The 18,735-nt window shown below is 46.2% G+C and overlaps 1 protein-coding gene across 2 annotated transcripts; it reads left to right on the plus strand.

Moving 5' to 3' along the window:
- Window positions 1–1,168: 1,168 nt before the first annotated feature.
- On the plus strand, window positions 1,169–16,876 carry LOC147613097 (transcription factor SRM1-like). 2 transcript variants are annotated; one of them, XM_086782405.1, is made up of 4 exons: window positions 1,169–1,616; window positions 2,078–2,629; window positions 16,209–16,296; window positions 16,411–16,876. In XM_086782405.1, the coding sequence occupies exons 2-4, from the start codon at window positions 2,133–2,135 to the stop codon at window positions 16,705–16,707; spliced, it is 882 nt and encodes a 293-aa protein (XP_086638531.1). In that variant the 5' UTR covers window positions 1,169–1,616; window positions 2,078–2,132; the 3' UTR covers window positions 16,708–16,876. The 2 variants fall into 2 exon arrangements, with proteins under 2 accessions (XP_086638531.1, XP_086638530.1); XM_086782404.1 differs by having other exon boundaries at window positions 1,174–1,616; window positions 16,209–16,876.
- The last annotated feature ends 1,859 nt before the right edge of the window (window positions 16,877–18,735 follow it).

An 18,735-nucleotide genomic window follows, 5' to 3' on the forward strand; every position in this document is an offset into this window, starting at 1 on the left:
TGGTGGGCCAAAACATGGCTAGTGATATAATGGAATACACTTGCTCCTCCCTTCCCATAAAAATCTTCAGGTGTGTGTTTAGGGGTGGGCTTTCCATGCTCTTCATTTGACTAACAGCTTGGATGATTGAGCACATGTTTTTTTAGAGCCTACTTTTAGGAAGGATGGTTGGGACCCACAGCTTACATGAAATGGGTTGTCTATGGAGTTGTACATTGACACTACTATTTGTACAAGAAAGGGAGGTCCCACCATTGTAGCCAACTCACGGAGACATTTCCAAAATATGGTGCTGGATAGTACAAAAATCAAGTGGATGTGATGCCAAATGGACTCAGATAGAATCAAAGTGTGATCTCCTCCTTGTTAGCTCATCCACCTTAACCACTAGGCCCACTAGCACTTGATATTGTATTCTCCACAAGTTTAATTATATGAGCTTGTCTATTTGTACCTTTTGAAAATGGCAGAGATAATAGAAATGAGCGTGAAAAAAATGACAAACTCCTTGAGTGTCTCCAAGGGTGCTTGTGGATATCTACAAAGGCCCCCTTAACATGACCACTTAATTTAATTCTTGTTTAGAGCACAAGTAAGGGTGGGTTTCATACCCTTCTATGTGAGAATTGTGAGGAGGATTGCCACTTTTGCATTGTCAAATGAGATTAAGTCAACTAGCATTGTATCAGCCTTGCAAGCCAGTGGTGTGGGGGCTTTCCATGTTTGTGGCTTTTGCTTGGTGAGCCCCATACGATATGGGATCTGTAGGGGTATTTTTTCCCTTAACATGGGGGTTCTAGCATTTTCGTTTGCTTCTTTGAACCCCCAAGAAAATATCTTAGACCTCTAAAAAATGAGGTTTAACTATCCGTATGAGAAGAGCTCAGCACCTTCATTTTCGTTTCTGTCTTACCAAATGAAGTTGCTCACATTTTCTTCTCTGTCAATGGCAAAGATGAACCTCATTCTTGTGAAATTGCACGGGACATCTCTCACTCCATACCCCTCCTAACAACACTGGCAAGTAGATAGAGTCTGGTGGGGTGTGAATCTACCCTAATAAGTTGGCTTGCATAGTCCTTCCCACAACTAGAGGGGTCAACTTGCTCAGTGGGGGGCAAGTAAAAGTGACTTGTGTGTGTGTGTGTACTTCAAAAAATGGCGAGCTGGGTGACGTTCGAACCCCCTTCTTCTTTTTCGGATGAGGCTGCTTTTTGCTTTCTGCAAAGCCGCACCCGCTACCTTCATAGATAACACAAACAGACAGTCTCGACCCAAAACCCTTCTGTAGTCAGCTCAGTGGCATCCTGCGCGCGGTCTAATCCTGCCCGAATATTGATGATTTTAGGCCTTGAAAATAATAATTTCCGCCCAAAAAGTGACCATTTCATGAGCAGAATTGAGCTGTTCTTTTTATTTCATACAATCAATCAAGGATTTTGGGCGTAAAGAAAGAGGCGAAAAGGCCCATTGTATGAAGTTTTTGAGATGAAGCACAGGTGATGTTGATGGGGCGGGTAGAGTGAGCTCAGAAAGCGTGTACTTGGCGATGGGATTGAAGCCATCCTTTGTGGTTTGTGCCAAATCACAACCCTGCCAATGAACGGTTGAATCAGGTCAGAACATCTTTCCCAAATTTCCTCAGTATTTTTCCAGTTTTACTCTTTTTTTGATCCTATTAGTGCCAATGAAACATCTACAGCATGAGTGTGTGTGCGTACACATCATCATACAAGAAGAGATAAGCATACGTGTGCCCAACGACACATATGTATGTATGTGAAATGCTTTGCATGTGTGTGCGAGCTTATGTTTTTCGCTTGTGAGATGAGCATGTATGATGTATGTATGTCTTGCATGTTTTTTTTGGTTGTGAGATGAGCATATATTTATGTATGCGTGCTCAGCATGTGTGTGCAGGTGCACGTACCTGTGTGTGTGTGTGCAAGCATGTGTTTTCTGCCTGCGTTTGTGCCCAACAAGACAAAAGAAGAGATGAGTATCGTTTATGTGTGGAAAGTTGCTACTTCTTTTAATGGTAAGGTTGACACCTCAATTGCGATATCCATGATTGCAGTTATTTCTCAAGGTCACAGGAGTATACGCAGTATTTTGCACTAGTGCAGGGGGAAATGAGTACCTTGTCCCCAAGTGTATCAGCAGCGTGTTCTGCAACAAGCTCCGGGTCTCAATCTGGAGCCCGACCATACACGGAGGATTCTCTCTTGTGGACACGGCATCAAGAAAAGCTCTTTGAAAATGCATTGTCTATCCATGATCAAGATACCCCTGACCGCTGGGAAAATGTTGCAGCCATGGTTCCTGGCAAAGACGTGGATGCAGTTAAGAGACACTATGAGTTGCTGGTGGAGGATGTGAACAATATTGATTCGGGCAAGGTTATCCTCCCTTCGTATCCTTCATCATCCATGGCAGCATCTGAATGCGGATTGGAGCCAGTTGTAGGGTCAGGTGAGAGCTCCTATGCCAAGAATGGTGTAGTGGGCGGGCACCCTTCTGGAATCTCGAATGGGTCCACTGGAAACAGTGGCAGCGGAAAGGCAGGAACCTATAAATCATCAGATCAAGAGCGGCGAAAAGGGATACCTTGGACAGAAGAGGAGCACAGGTTGGTCTTTTATGGTTTTGTGCTTTACCTCCCTTTTTTTCAGCATTCTTATGTAACTATAGCTCCTGATGACTCCATTCATATATCTCCATCAAGTTTGGCAAGGCCTTCTTGATTGATTTAAGGTCTGAAGACCCCTACTAGGCCCTGGGGTAACCTTTAAAGCAAAGTTGTTGAAGCTGGGCTTGCACTTAAGACCTATGGGTTCATTACTAGACACCCAACCACTATGCAACGTGCACATTAATACACACACATGCACGCATGGGCAGGGATCTTCTTTGTGTATATAGAGCAGAGTTACATGCCTCTATCTTTCTCCCTCTCTTGTGCTGTTTTTTCTGCATTGCGTTTGCTCTTGTGTTATGACCACTTGTGGCAGTTGGAAGATGAACTGTTTGCTTAAAGGAACAACAACTTTGTTTTTGGGAGAGCAACAACGAAAATGCTAGACAGCTTTAGTCTATCTTGTGGTGGGAGAAATACAGACTCACCACCTCTCACCTGGTGAGACAGAAGCTAGTACTTTGTAAATAACACTCAATTAACTAGGTGACGGGTCATGTTATTTGCACTAACTAAGTTTTTCGTCTTCATCATGAGAAAAACCTTGCCATTCTAGTCCTCTCATAGGATTGCAACGCGGTCCTTGCAAGAGAAAGTGGAGCACCTGGGCCTCTTCCATACAAAGAAGAGGAACCAGTTGTCTAGTGTTTAGTTAGAGCGGTTGATGTTTTGCCATTGCAACCTCCGCTTGATTGAGCAGTTAGGGAATGCGATTGAGCCTTGACAGGTCAATGTCAACAAAATCGACATTGAAAAAATCAAAGAGGTCCAAGAGATTCCGCAAGAGGAGGGCACCATTTACAAGGAGATGATGGCACCTGCTCGTTTCACATGAGCTCATGCATCGACAATACGTGCTAGTAGTACTGCAGCACGAGTGTGGCATCAGAGGCGTTGTCTCCATCTAACACTGAGTTAGAGCCTAAGAAGGATGATGATGAGGAGATTGAGGATTTTAAGGACTTGGAGGAGGCTTGAGCCCTTCATGGGCCATGAGCCATGGCATATACTTTATCATGATTCATTTTGTATTATATATGAGCCACGACGCATCATTATTGACATTTGCACATTTGTATTATTGACTCATCACTCATGATAGGTCTCAAAGTCTCTGACTATAGTTTCTTTAGCAGTGTTTTGTTATTTTTATATTGAGCTTTGCTGGGTTGTGAGTCCTAGTCTCTTGTTAACTTTTTCTATGTTTTTGACAAATTGGTAGGTAGGCGTGTTGGCATATTCATCCCCAGATTCTGCTCTTTTATGGTGTCCATTTGGTCCCTTTTGCATGGCCCTTGCTTGTGGGTTGGCCACCCCTTTTTCTACTATTTTTCTGGGATTTTTCCTAGCCTTTTTGGCATTTACCAGTCGGCCATGTCCAGTAGCTCCAGTCGGCCTGTTTTGCAGCTCCAGTCGGCCATGTCCAGTAGCTCCAGTCGGCCAGCATTCCCTTACTATAAATAGTGGGTGCTGGCCTCTCTTTTCTCATTCAGTCTTTTTCATATTTTGCTCCCTCACTTATGAGTCTATCTGTGTCTGCTTGGGATTGTTTTGCTTCAGTATATTCAGCATAGTTCTCTCCATATCTCTCTCTCTCTCTTGCACTCTCTGTTCAGCACATTCTAGTGCCACTTTGCTTCCATTCTGTGCACTCTTTCATGGTATCATCGCTCCCGGTTTAGCAACCTCTTTGCTGCCCCAGATTCAGCCTTGTTTTCAGCACCTTCTCCTCTGCGTTTTTCTCCCAGATCCACAGCCCTTGCTGCTGCATTTTCTGGACAGCAACTTCTGGTCACTTCTCCTCCAGTTTTGGCTTCTCCAACTGCAGCCATCTGGCGTTTTTCTGATCAGCGTTTTTTCCCACTTGGAGATTGGACATAGGCTGCCTGTTTTCTACAGGACAGTAGCCTTCTGTGCTGCGTTTTCCTCTCCAGTGGCCCTTTCTCCTTTGCAGAGGGGGCTTGTGGTGTTGCAGGCTTTGGTGGTACTCTTGGTACCTGTGGAGGACACTTCTTCTTGAGAGTTTGTGCATTTTTTGAGATTGAGCCCAAGCTTTTGTGATGGTTGCACTGACTTCTTTTCATATGTTTGCTGAGTCTGCCAAGTTGGATGGTTCCAACTACACCCTATGGAAGGTGAAGGTGAAATCGGCCTTGCGTGGCGTGGATCTCTAGGATTGGCTTGTTACACCAGCCAATGCCACCCCTCCCACCCTTGCTTCTGGTGGTGCGACTCAGGCACAGATTGATATTTGGCAGTTGAATGATCGACGCGTTTTCTCCTTTCTGATGTTGAACTATCAGGATGTTGTTCTCTCTCATGTGCGTACAGTAGATGCAGCACATGAAGTTTGAAAGGCTTTTGCAGATCTCTATGAGATTAAGTCTCCGGGTCGGATTTTGGCATTGGAAAAGCAACTTATGAACTTATCAGTTTCTGCCTTTCTATCTTTATTTGCCTTCATTTGAAAGATGAAAGATCTTCGGGACGAGCTTGCTGTTTGTGGCAAGGACATCTCCAAAGAGGATATGGCTATTCGGCTACTCTCCAAATTTCCAGAGAGGTTTGATGCATACTTTCAGTCTCTTGTTTCTTCTCCTCGTCCTGTTCTAGTTACTTGGGAGGAAGTTCTCCTCTCTGTTATGCAGATTGAGTCTTGCTTTGAGGAGCGGACTGGCACCTCTGGTGGCCTTGATGGAGCTTTGGCAGCACGAGATAAAGGGAAGACTCAACAAAAGAAAGGAAAAGGGGGTTCTGACCAGAACTCCAAGGATTCCGACAAGGATAAAGACAACAAATCTTCGAAGAATAAGGACATTGAATGTCATTATTGTGGCAAGAAGGGTCACAAGTCACCCCAATGTCACAAGAAGAAGCGCGATGAAGCAGCAAAGAACTCTTCCTCAACGGCGGTGTCTCAACCCAAGAAGGATGATGGCATTCTTCTCTTAGCAGGTACTCGGCGTATACTTGCTCTTGTGACTTCTCAGTCACGGTCTTGGATTGTTGATAGCGGTGCTACTGCTCATATGACACCCCATCGAGATTGGTTCGAGGACTTCACTGCCAGATCAGGCGAGATCACTCTGGGTGATTCTTCTTCTGTGCCAGTGCATGGACATGGCACTATCCACATCTTCCGTTCTGACGAGGACAAGAGGTACTTCTCTGACATTCTGTATATTCCAGAATTGGCTTTTAACCTTTTGTCAATGAGTGCTCTTACAGCTCAGGGTGCGGAGGTGATCTTTTCTCGTCATGAGATTACCATTCGTGATAAAGTGACTGGTAGCATCTTGGCTCAGGGACTCCAAGATAGTGGTCTCTACAAGTTGATCGCTCTGCTTTCTTCTGGTGCTTCTTCTGCTCTTTGGCATGCTCGGTTTGGCCATTTGAGCTATCAGCTTCTGCAGCGAGCTTCAAAGGATGGGTTGGTTCAGGGATTACCGACCATCAAGGCTCCATCTTCTGCCTGTTCCTCTTGTTTACAGAGAAAGCAACACCGAGCCGCCTTTCCGAAGGAGGCGACACACAGATCTTCAACATCACTTGCTCTCATTCATGCAGACTTATGTGGTCCTATGAGTACCGCGTCTTTGAGTAAGGCGTACATGCTTGTGATGGTGGATGATTTTACCAGATATACTTGGGTTTTCTTTCTGAAGACCAAGGATGAGACTTTTCAACACTTCTGTGATTGGAAAGCTGAGGTGGAAAAAGAGACCGGTCACTCGGTCAAGGCTCTCAGGACCGATGGAGGGGGTGAGTTCACATCCCAGGAGTTTCAGCAATATTGCAAGACACATGGCATTCGGAGACAGCTTACTACATCATATACTCCATCACATAATGGAGTTGCCGAGAGGACGAATATGACCATTATGGAGATGGCCCGTGCTATGCTTGAGCATTCTTCATTACCTTGACGTTTCTGGGCTGAGGCGGCTTCCACTGCTGTCTACATTCAGAACAGGTCTCCTACTGTTGCTCTTCCCGACAAAACTCCATACGAGGCTTTCCATAGTGAGAAGCCCTCCGTTGTTCATTTCCGGATATTTGGGTGTACGGCGTATGTTCATGTGCCGAAGGCGCACCGCTCCAAGTTGGACTCGAAGTCTCAGCGCATGACTTTTCTCGGATACAGCACTGTCTAAGGCATATCGTCTTTATGATCCTCAGGCCGGTAAAGTTGTTGTGAGCCGTGATGTGGTGCTCGACGAGACTCCTACATCTTCAGAGGGGGGTGGTGAGCTTCTGCTTCCTTCACCTCCGACTCCGCCTCCTGCTCCTGTTGTTTTTGTTACACCTCCAGCTGAGGATACTCAGTCAGATGATGATAACCCTGCTCCGCCTCTGGCGAGTTCGAGCAGATTTGTACCTGGTTCGTATTATTAGACAGTTCGTGATTTTGGGTTACGTGAGCTTCCTTCTGCTTCTCCGCTTGGTTCTCTTCGGCGTTCTTCCAGAGTTACAGGGAAACAAATTCATGAGGGCAACATGTTTGTTGATTATGCTCTTATGTCTATAATCATTAATGGTCCTTTTGATCCTACTTCTGTAGATGAGGCTCTTTCACATGAGCCTTGGCGTCATGCTATGCAGGCAGAGCTGGATGCTATCGAACGGAATGGCACTTGGATTTTGGTGCCTCGGCCTCTGCAGCGTAAGGTGATTGGTGTGCGTTGGATTTTCAAATCAAAGTTTTGAGTTGATGGCAGCTTGGACAAGCACAAGGCGAGGTTGGTTGCCAAGGGTTATGCTCAGTGTCACGTGCACACCAGTCAGGTGTACAGTGACATGGCATCATATTAGCATCATAGACATCATCAGTAGTCATCAGGCATTATTCAGGTATTTTACTGGCATTTATGCAATTTAATAGGCATTTTTCAGGCATTTATGGGGCAGCCGACAGCAGTCTTGGACATTGCATCTGGCCGACTGCATTTATGTTGGCCGACCAGCAGCATTCATGCATATATGAAGTTTGCTCCAACATCGCCTCAGGAGGTTCAGAGCTTCAGGTACGACGGAGATGGTAGGTGAAAGGTTTCCACAGGCAGGTCAGGGGTGACTCAGGCATTTGCCATTCAGTTCCCGCAGTACATGGAGTCTTGGCTCAAAGGATTTCACTCCTGCAGACGGCCTCAGTCCCAGCAGAAGACAGAAGGGGGCAGTGGTTCGGAGGAGAAGGATCACAGAGTAGTCGAAGGTTGCCAGGTTTATCACCCAGCAACAGTTTAGCAGCGGGGAATGTCACGTGCACACCAGTCAGGTGTACATTGACATGGCATCATATTAGCATCATAGACATCATCAGTAGTCATCAGGCATTATTCAGGTATTTTATTGGCATTTATGCAATTGAATAGGCATTTTTCAGGCATTTATGGGGCAGCCGACAGCAGTCTTGGACATTGCATCTGGCCGACTGCATTTATGCTGGCCGACCAGCAGCATTCATGCATATATATTCAGGCGTCTCTCCATTCAGCCATTCAGGTTGATCATAGCAGCATTCAGCAGTGTGTTCTCCAACGCATCTCTTCCAGGAAGCATTGGGAGCAGCATAATCAGCAAACGCATCATCCTCAGCCTCATCATCAGCAAACGCATCACCCTCAGCCTTCATCTTCAGCAAACGCAGCAACATTCAGCTCAGTTCAGCCATCAGGTCTGCGTTTTATCATCCCATCAGCATTCAACATCTGTTCCAAAGCCTCCCTTCGGCGTTTCCTTTCCAGGAGACAAGGGAAAGAGTGGACAGCAGTTCATCCCGCATATTCAGCATATAGGCAGCATATTCAGCAGTACAGATCCATTTGGATCTCATTGTAACCGCATTCCTCATATAATATAGCTGCATTGCATTGACACATATCTGTCTATCTCTTAAACATCATTAAGTGCAGTTTAGTCAGACTAAGGTTGTGATTACTACGGTCTTAACCTCTCACATGTCACACTCAGCGCCCTGGTGTCGACTTCGATGAGACCTTCGCTTCAACGGCCCGGATGACTACCATTCGCACTGTTCTTGCACTTGCAGGACATCATAGATGGCCCGTTTTCTAGATGGACGTCAAGTCGGCTTTCCTGATGGAGAGCTTACATAGGAGGTTTGTATTTATCAGCCGCTAGGATTTGTTGTTCCGGGCAAACAAGATCTGTGTACCAGCTGAAGAAGGCTTTATATGGTCTAAAGCAAGCTCCGCGGGCTTGGTACCAGCGGATTGATGAGCTCTTTCAGAAGCTCGGCCTGCGCCGTTCTCACGCAGATTCAAACCCTTATATCCTCCTTGAGAGGGGGTTGATTCTATGCGCATGAGCTTGAGGTACTACGTGAGCTTGGTTTAGCTTATTTTTGGACACAGATACACAGAGGTTTATGCATGTTTGAGTGTGGATTTTGATGCGTATTGGATGCTCATGGTTTTGAGCTTACAGGCAGTTACTTGGTTATTGGATTTATAGCCGTTTTGCTGTCGGAACTCTGGCGAAATTTTCCCAGGAGTTTTATGCGTGTTGTTGATGCGATCCAGGTTGCGGTTGCAGGTAGCACGCAGGATTTGCGTGCGGTGTTCTCTGCAGGTGGGAGAGTGTGCGGCGTGTATGCATCGATACCGCACGATGTGAGCTTGTCGATTAGCTCACGGTTGCAGTGTTGGTAGAGCAGGGACAGCTCATGTATTTACACTGCGGGAGCATGGTTGCTCAATGATTCCGGTTAAAAGATTCCCGAATCTGTTGCCAGGACTATATGCGTTTTGTGACATGCGTTTGAGAGCTGTTTGAGTCTGGGCTTGGCTTTGGTTTGCAGATGGTCTTTCTGCTTGCACTGGTCACGTTTATGCGTTACTCGCATCAGTTTTGGCAGAGAGTTTTGCGCTTTAAGCGTGGTTCTTCTTCTCCTTCATCTCGTCTCACACTCTACACACAACAACTGGTATCAGAGCGTGGCGTGTGCGTGGTCACGCGGCAACGGACGGGGCTCACAGCGGAGCTTCGAGCGCTGTGTTGCTGTTGCGGGTGCGGATCTCCAAGATCTGCAGACAGCAGATCTTGGAGCCTTGAGCATCGGCGACGCTCTCAGCAAGGTCGGCGCGGGAACGGCCTCTTCCCGGCCTTATCCAAAGTGAGAGGAGTGCAGTGGTGTGCAGCTGGCAGCGGGCAGCACTAGGAAGATCGAGCGCTCCACAGCTGTACGCTCTATTTTCAGCTCATGCACCTCTCAACGCTGCACTTCTCAGTGCTTGCGACTGCTCACGATCTTCTTGCTGCTTGCGCCCGGCTACTTACGGTTGTCCACAGCTCTACATGCTGCTAGCGCTCTTCTCACGGCTCACATATCCTCTTTGCGCTCTCACGCTTCACTGCTGTCCCGATTTTCAGCTCTGCGCTCGATCTTCCCAGTGCTGCCCGCTGCCAGCTGCACACCACTGCACTCCTCTCACTTTGGATAAGGCCGGGAAGAGGCCGTTCCCGTGCCGACCTTGCTGAGAGCGTCACCGATGCTCAAGGCTCCAAGATCTGTTGTAGATCCGCATCCGCAACAGCAACATAGCGCTCGAAGCTCCGCTGTGAGCCCCGTCCGTCGCCGCGCGACCACGCACACACGCGTTGCGCACACGCCACGCTCTGATACCAGTTGTTGTGTGTAGAGTGTGAGAAGAGATGAAGGAGAAGAAGAACCACAAAGTCTGGCAACCCCCTATACACACTATAGTATATATAAGGTACAATCATCAGTGGGCGCCCGCCCAAGCCGTGGGCGGTCGGACAAAGGCAATGCGCCTCTGACCCCAACAAGAACTCTGAGAGCACACTGCTAATGCTGCTGACAGGGTTTGGTTGAGAAGGAACTCAATAAACTGACCGCGAAGCATATGTCCAATCGGGAGTAGGTCAACCATACCAAACAACCAACAAGAACCCGATACTAACCATGATCAGTCCCTGGAAAAGCATCAAGTGAAGAAAGCTTCTCACCAATATCCATAGGAGAAGATACTGGTTTGCACCCAGTCATTTGAAATCTGTCGAGAATCTCCCGAGTGTACTTCTGCTGAGAGAAGAAAATGCCCTTCGAGGTCTGCCAAATCTCAAAGCCAAGAAAATAATGCAAGAGGCCAAGATCCGTCATCTCAAACTCTGTCTCCAAAGCATCCATAACAGAACGGATCCGCACAGATGAAGAACCTGTAAAGATGAGGTCATCAACATAGACCACAATGATAACAGTCACATACATGCGAGGAACGAAGCTCATAATGTCTGCCAATCCGGAACGCAAACAAGAAACCTGTGACTGAAATCCGCTCACGTAGAGCATATGCACAAAAAACGAGACTTGCGAATGCTCACAAACGAGCAATGTGTACCGCAACCGCACACACGAGAGAAATGACTCGTCGAAGCCTATAGAGAGAACCTGTAACCAGAGAGAACACGCACATACGCTCAATGCATACACTGCATCAAACGAGATCGTTGACGAGACCTGTCAGCCATGCGTACCATACGATCATACATGTGCGCAAGAGCGTCACTGAAGCATCCTGGCACCTGGCATACACATGTGCGCAGACCTATGCACACACATCCACAACTGCTCTCAGTTGCGCCAACACATGTTCTACAGCCATGCTACGCATGCCCCACGGCTGCCTACGCTGCCCACGGCGCTCCTCACTCTCTGTGCGCTTGATTCACGCTGTAAACACTGCTCGATTTGCAGCTCTTCACTTCACCTCTCTGCGCACAATATTCAGCACTACACGCTTTCTCTCTGCACATACAAATGAGGTCGATTTGTAGCTCGTTGCAGCTCTCTTGCGCTCCACTCTCTCTCTGCGATTCACCTCTTCACTGTAGCACGCTCATCCAGCGCTCACACACGATTGCAAGCGCTGCCCGCTTAGTTTGGCAGCTCGTTTGTCTCTCTGCACTCGCTCTTCAGCGCTGCGCATACAAAACGAGCTTGATTTGCAGCTCGTTGCAGCACTCTTGCGCTCCACAGCTGTACGCTCTATTTTCAGCTCATGCGGCTCTCAACGCTGCACTTCTCACTGCTTGCGACTGCTCACGATCTTCTTGCTGCTTGCGCCCGGCTACTTACGGTTGTCCACAGCTCTACATGCTGCTAGCGCTCTTCTCACGGCTGTCACATATCCTCTCTGCGCTCTCACGCTTCATTGCTGTCCCCATTTTCAGCTCTGCGCTCGATCTACCCAGTGCTGCCCGCTGCCAGCTGCACACCACTGCACTCCTCTCACTTTGGATAAGGCCGGGAAGAGGCCGTTGCTGCGCCGACCTTGCTGAGAGCGTCGCCGATACTCAAGGCTCCAAGATCTGCTGCAGATCTTGCAGATCTGCACCCGCAACAGCAACACAGCGCTCGAAGCTCCGTTGTGAGCCCCGTCCGTCGTCGCCGCGCGACCACGCACACGCCACGCTCTGATACCAGTTGTTGTGTGTAGAGTGTGAGAAGAGATGAAGGAGAAGAAGAACCACAAAGTCTGGCAACCCCCTATACACACTATAGTATATATAAGGTACAATCATCAGTGGGCGCCCGCCCAAGCCGTGGGCGGTCGGACAAAGGCAATGCGCCTTTGACCCCAACAGTTCTTCGGTACTTGCGTGGCACTCTGGATTTTGGCGTCTTTTATGGCCAAGGACGCACTCTTGTTGGATGGTTTGACTCAGACTGGGCTGGAGATCCAGATACGCGGCGTTCGACCACTGGTTGTGTTTTCTCACTTGGGTTTGGAGCCATTTCTTGGAGCAGTAAAAAGCAGCCTACTGTGGCGCTTTCCTCTACTGAGGTGGAGTACCGTGCAGTTTGTTATGCTGCATGTGAGGCGATATGGTTGCAGAGATTATCGGAGGAGCTCGACTGTCCTCCTACCGGATCTACTTTTCTTTGGTGTGACAATCAGAGTTGCATCGCCATTGCCAAGAACCCTGTGTTTCATGCTCGTACGAAACACATTGAGATTCAGTGTTCGTGAACGGGTTCTTGCTGGAGATTTGCGTTTGGAGTATTGTCCTTCCGCGGAGAATGCTGCAGATTTGTTCACCAAGCCGGTTTCTTAGGCTTCCTTGGCTCCTCATCTTCGGATTCTCGGAGCTTGTTCAGCATCTGGTGCTGAGAGGGGGTGTTAGCATATTCATCCCCAGATTCTGCTCTTTTATGGTGCCCATTTTGTCCCTTTTGCATGGCCCTTGCTTGTGGGCTGGCCACCCCTTTTTCTACTATTTTTTTGGGATTTTCCCAGCCTTTCTGGCATTTACCAGTCGGCCATGTCCAGTAGCTCCAATCGGCCTGTTTTGCAGCTCCAGTCGGCCAGCATTCCCTTACTATAAATAGTGGGTGCTGGCCTCTCTTTTCTCATTTAGTCTTGTACATATTTTGCTCTCTCACTTATGAGACTATCTTTGTCTCTTGCTTGGGACTGTTTTGCTTCAGTATATTCAGCATAGTTCTCTCCATATCTCTCTCTCTCTTGCACTCTCTGTTCAGCACATTCTAGTGCCACTTTGCTTCCGCTCTGTGCACTCTTTCAAGGCGGCAGTAGGCTATCTGTAGCTTATCTTTTCAAATTTTTCTTTCTTAAAGATGTTTGTTTCATAGCTTCCATGCTTTGTACGACACTCTAGATAAAACAGGTAGCATGTATAGGATTTTTTGACCTGGTACCGAAAAACACAGCTCTAATAAAGAGCTTGGTTCTCCTAGCTGAGACAACCTTTGGCCAAGCCCTCATAGGGTAAGCAAGGGCACATAGGGGCGCATCAATGGCTAAGAGCAATTAGACAATGATGCATTGTAGAGGCGACACGAGCTGTATGACCACACGTGCTTGTATGCAGAAGCATGTGTGACGCTATAGTGACTATTGTATGCCTGATGACCAGAGCTGTATGACCACACGTGCTTGTATGCAGAAGCATGTGTGACGCTATAGTGACTATTGTATGCCTGATGACCAGCACATGAGTAGAAAATCGACTCGTTTTGGGAGAAACCAGGATAGCGCAGCGCATGCGAACAAATTGGCCTAATTGTTGTGCTAGGCTGGGGCGCCCAGAGCTAGGGAAGGTCCTTACAAAATTTGGTCCACTTGTAGCAACCCCTAAAATTGCCTCTTGCACAAGTTCTCTTATCTTTTGTAATGCTAGCCATGATGTGCCCCTTTGCACCTCATGCAAATGTTCCCCTTGATGTATCATCAATCTACTTCTGGTTTTGAAACCTCTGGCATTTGTATGAAATGTTTCTGAAACGCATTTTCTAAAACACTTGATGCATATGCATATGCAAAAACTGGCCGCAATAGCAAAAACGCAAATCTAATTGGTTTCCAGCACCTACTGTAATCCATAATGCAAGAACAGTGTGTAGGAAGAATGTCACCATTTGGCCACCCAATTGGTCCACCCGTGCTTTCTTATCATGTATGTACATTGGACTGGTGTCCATGGCAGTTGTATATGTCGGGGACTGATGCCACTCATGTGATATTGTGGACTTGGCTTTCCGTTGGGACTTGTGCCTCTGTGTACATGCCCGGAAATGCTTGGTGGATTGGTGTTCCATTGGGTCTGATACCTCGTGTACTTGCTTGGAGCACGTCTATTTTGGTATAGTCTCATGAACGGGGATTGTCCATACCAATGCTGCATTGCATAGCATCTTTATGTGCTTGCTTGCAATTGAATTGCATGTTGTTTTCATGTTTGCTTGACCAATGTATAGTTCCGGGTAAGGGGACGCCCGTCCGCGAACCGTGTGTGTGAAACTGTCTGTTGACATGGTTATGTGGCATGTGACAGGTGGTAAGTATTGCTCATAAACTTGGCCTTAGGAGTTAGCACTAATTTATAAGTGAGTGTGTACACACGTCATTAAGTTTTGGGTGACCAAAACTCACTTATAAATTATGACCAGCTCGGTGTTCACACACTCTGATGTCTCGAGGTAGACATAACCCAATGTCCACCGCCCAGACCTTGTCCCCTTTGTACAAAGGGAGTAACTAGCCATGTGTCCACTCTAGCTTGCTCCACAAAGCACCTGCCTGCCACCTACCCACGTACACTGGACAACTCACCATCTCACTCTTCCTCCTCTCTCTAGAGATAGGCGTCTCCTTCATGAGGGCTGTTGGGCTGCATTTTCTGCACTTTCTCCTTCCCAATTCCATTTCCAAGCTTGCTAAGGTGATTTTCAAGCTTCCAAGAGTGTTTCCGGATGCTAATCACTCTCCTACACACTCCCAATGACTGATTCAGCAAAACAGCTCTCTTTATTTCTGTAATTTTTGGTCTTTTTGCTGAAAACCCTAATTTCAGCCCTCCTTTCTCAAGTTGAACCATAGGGGAAGCTTTCCCAAGGTTCCCTTCATCCTCTTGAAGACTTTTGTCGCGAAGAAATGCGACAAATTGAGGATCTCATCACTCCAAGGACTTCCATCGCGAAGACTTCCGCTGTCATCGACTCTACTTGCAATTGGTAAGCTTTAATGCTTAAATATGGAAGCAAGTAGCAAGAGGGAGAAACCGGATTACAAGATCACATACCCTGTGTAGTGTTCTCTTGTCCTACGTGCTCTCTTGCAAATTGTTGCTACCATGTGTTGGTGGAACAATAGAGAGCAGATGGTAGGGAATATGGGCACTTGGGAGAAATATGAGAAAATAGATGCAACTATTGTCAAAAACTTGGTCATGTCCTTGAGGAATGTCAAAAGCAGAAAAAGAGTAGTGTGGGTCGCAAGTCTACATCGACAACCACTTGTTTGCAATATTGTATTCATATGCATTGGTATGGAAATCTGGTCAGAAATGCCCATGACACTATGTACTTGATTCTCCCAAGATCAATATACTTTATTTGAGGGAGGGGTTGGCCGTTCTGGCTCATTGTGTGTGTCTTGTCAATTTAGCAATTTACTTCTTGTATTTGAGCAAGTGTCCATCAAATCTTAGTGTATTTAATTGTATTGATTAGCATTGTGTTCAACCAAGTTACAAAGAACCTAGATGCTCTCATACCAATTTTATACTAGTTCCGATAGTGGAAGACTTAAATACATGATTAAAAAGATATAGATGTAATCTTCTGCATATTGCAAAGGATGATTATATAAACAATGGTTCCATGGATTCTACTCATGCGCGGGGGGTCGGTGGCCAGGTTTGACTTCCAGTGTGGTGTATTGTATTCTACTTTCGTGTGACTTATTCCGATTAAGTGAATGATAAAGATCTCAGAGATGCACGCTCCCCTTTATGTTATCACACTAAGTGGCTATATGAAAGTTGTACCTGTTTCGGCCAGTAGCTATAAGCTATGATATGCCTACTTGGAGTTTTTTATGTGCTAGTATAAGGGCAAAGTTAATTTAGTTTTCTTATTGTTTGCAGTTATGGAGCTCTTTTTGTATCCCTGTCTCTGCCAAGATGTGTCGAAAATTGCCATGACTGATATTGTCTGCAACTTGTGAAGGTTATTCTTGCTGGGGTTGGACAAGTTTGGGAAAGGGGACTGGCGCAGTATTTCAAGAAATTTTGTCATTTCGAGGACTCCCACCCAGGTCGCAAGCCATGCACAAAAGTACTTTATTCGTTTGAATTCAATAAATAAGGATAGGAGGAGGTCAAGCATCCATGACATCACAAGTGTTAACAATAGCGGTGATGTGAATCAGTCATGTCAAGGGCCCATTACCGGTCAGGGGACAGTTGGACCACCTCTTTCACACCCGGCAACATCTGGCCTGGCAGGGGCCACTGTTTATGGTGCCCCTATTGGCCAACCCATTGTAGGGCCAGGAGGATCGACTATAGGTACACCTGTACCACTTCCGCCTCCTGGAGTTGCTTGTCCATACCTCACTAGAGGTCCTTCACAGGGACCAGGATTACCCGGACCTCCAATAAATGGCGTTCCTGTGGTGTATTCGGTTGCTCAGCAGCCAGTCTCCCAACCAGCTGTGCACCGGTAACAGCTGGTCTCTACTTGAAATCTGGATGTCAATCACAAGCAGCCATGTATTCTCAAAAGTACTTCTAAACTTTATGGAAACGAGAGCTTTGTAATTCAATATTCTCAAAAGTACTTCTAAACTTTATGGAAACGAGAGCTTTGTGGAATGAATTACACCTTTTGATGTTGGACATGTGGTAGTGGTTGCTGTTACCTTGAAAGGAACAAATGCTAGGATTGCTAATAGCTTTACTTGGTCTATCTTCTTTAGTAAAACCAATGTTTGTAAAACTAATGTCAGTAGATTAAGGTTGAGCTTTTATTTTATCATGTTTTTTTCCATGTAAGCAAAATCAGTTTGTTTGGCATGATCCGCCTAAAAGATCTAGTTTCAGCTGTGTATTGCTCAATTTGGATGAAACGCCAGCTTCAAATTATTGTTGCCTCTTTACCTGTTGTTGTCATTCACAGCTTTCTTTGATGGGCTTCCAGTTGGGTGCCCTTCACTGCGGAGTCGGGGGATTGGCATTTTAGCTGTGGGGAAAACAAAAGCCAAGACCACTGCAACAATGTTGACTTGTACGTGTAGTTGCATCAACACATAGGAATTGATAATCAGAACTCTATGTATGTTTGCAAGAGGTGTGTTGTGACATCATCAATACCTTTGTATATACACTTGCAAAGAGGTGGGTAGTGACATTTGTGTTTTTTTTTTTGCCTCAATTTTTTGAACACCCAATCTTGGTGAAGGGCAAGGTATTACACTGCAATGTATGATGTGTTGATATGCCATTGTATTTTACGCATTCACAATAGCAATGACACCCAACTTTTTGCCGTTTTAGTGACTATTCATTGTCATCTTAATTGATAAAAGTGTGTAGCCTGTCCGTGTTGCCATCAAAGTCTCAATATCAAAACTGAGTTGTATCATCAACACCAGAGGTTCTGTTTCACTGTGAGCTGTTGCTGGTTTGTGTGGCCACTTTTCCTTGGTGGATATAAGGCTACTTTCCTTGGGTTATTTTCTCCACCATATGAGCTTGCATTTGTGGGCTCGAATAAATTCCATCGTTTAAGAATGAGGAAATTTGTTTCTCACAGAAAGATTTTAGGGCTTAGGGACCACTTAATGGTGGTTTGTGTGTGTAGAGGCATGGCAACCCTAGGGAATCTTGCCAAAGGTGGAGGTATAGGCACTTTTAATGGGGCTATCAAGAAAGAAATGGCTCTCTAACTTGACTTTATTTGGGTCTTGTTTAACCCCAGAGGCCAAAAGGAGGGTGGAAACTCCCTCACAAGTTCCCCCGGTGGCCCTTCCTTACCCGGGGTCCACTCCCTCCTGGAGTTTGCAGAGAGGAAAAAGAGGAAAATGGCTTGCTTTTCAGTGTAGTCAGGTAAAACGACATGAGTAAAAAGCTTTTAAGGTTCATTGTGGAGGTCCTCCAATGGGGAAGCTTAGTTAATGAGTCATCCCACGCGTTGACATAAGCTACAACATCATGTGGGGATGAATGCCATGAGTCACGATGAGCTATGCAGTTGCCGTACATTCAGCACTAGCAATGAGGTTCAATTTTCAAGCAATTGAAATGCTTGATCCTTTGGATAATATTTGAGTTCACACCTGAAATGGGTGGTCCTTTGGATAGTAATTGAGTTCACACTTGTAGAACTAGAACATGACTGAGTATAAAGGTCATATATCGTGGCAGTAGAAATTTAAAAACAAAATCCAGTTCAAGTGATCTACCTTTACGCAAGCAGCTATGAGGCAACCAAAAAATAACGGCGAGCTCTGCTTCAGCCACGTATCATCATAAAATGTTGTTTTTAAAAAAATAAAATTTCTACAATTTTTCCTACACCATTTTAGTGTGAGCACAATGTCGCAAAGCTTCTCAATGAAGTGCTGTATTAGAGGGAGGTGGAGGCAAGGGTGAAGGATGCGAGCAGCGTGGGTTTCATTTTTCTTGCTCTGAGCTTGTTGATGAACTCTAGGTTACATGAATGTCCCAACACCACCATTGGGCAATCTCAGATG

This window comes from Cibotium barometz, chromosome 44, assembly GCF_041138505.1.
Source record: "Cibotium barometz isolate CiBa-2024 chromosome 44, ASM4113850v1, whole genome shotgun sequence".
NCBI lineage: Eukaryota > Viridiplantae > Streptophyta > Polypodiopsida > Cyatheales > Cibotiaceae > Cibotium > Cibotium barometz.

Bases quoted from the DNA above. Each gene is read 5' to 3' on its own strand.
- LOC147613097 (XM_086782404.1), top strand. From the start codon at position 2,133: ATGAGTACCTTGTCCCCAAGTGTATCAGCAGCGTGTTCTGCAACAAGC. The intron at 2,630-16,208 runs GTTGGTCTTTTA...CAACTTGTGAAG, and splicing joins TGGACAGAAGAGGAGCACAG to GTTATTCTTGCTGGGGTTGG.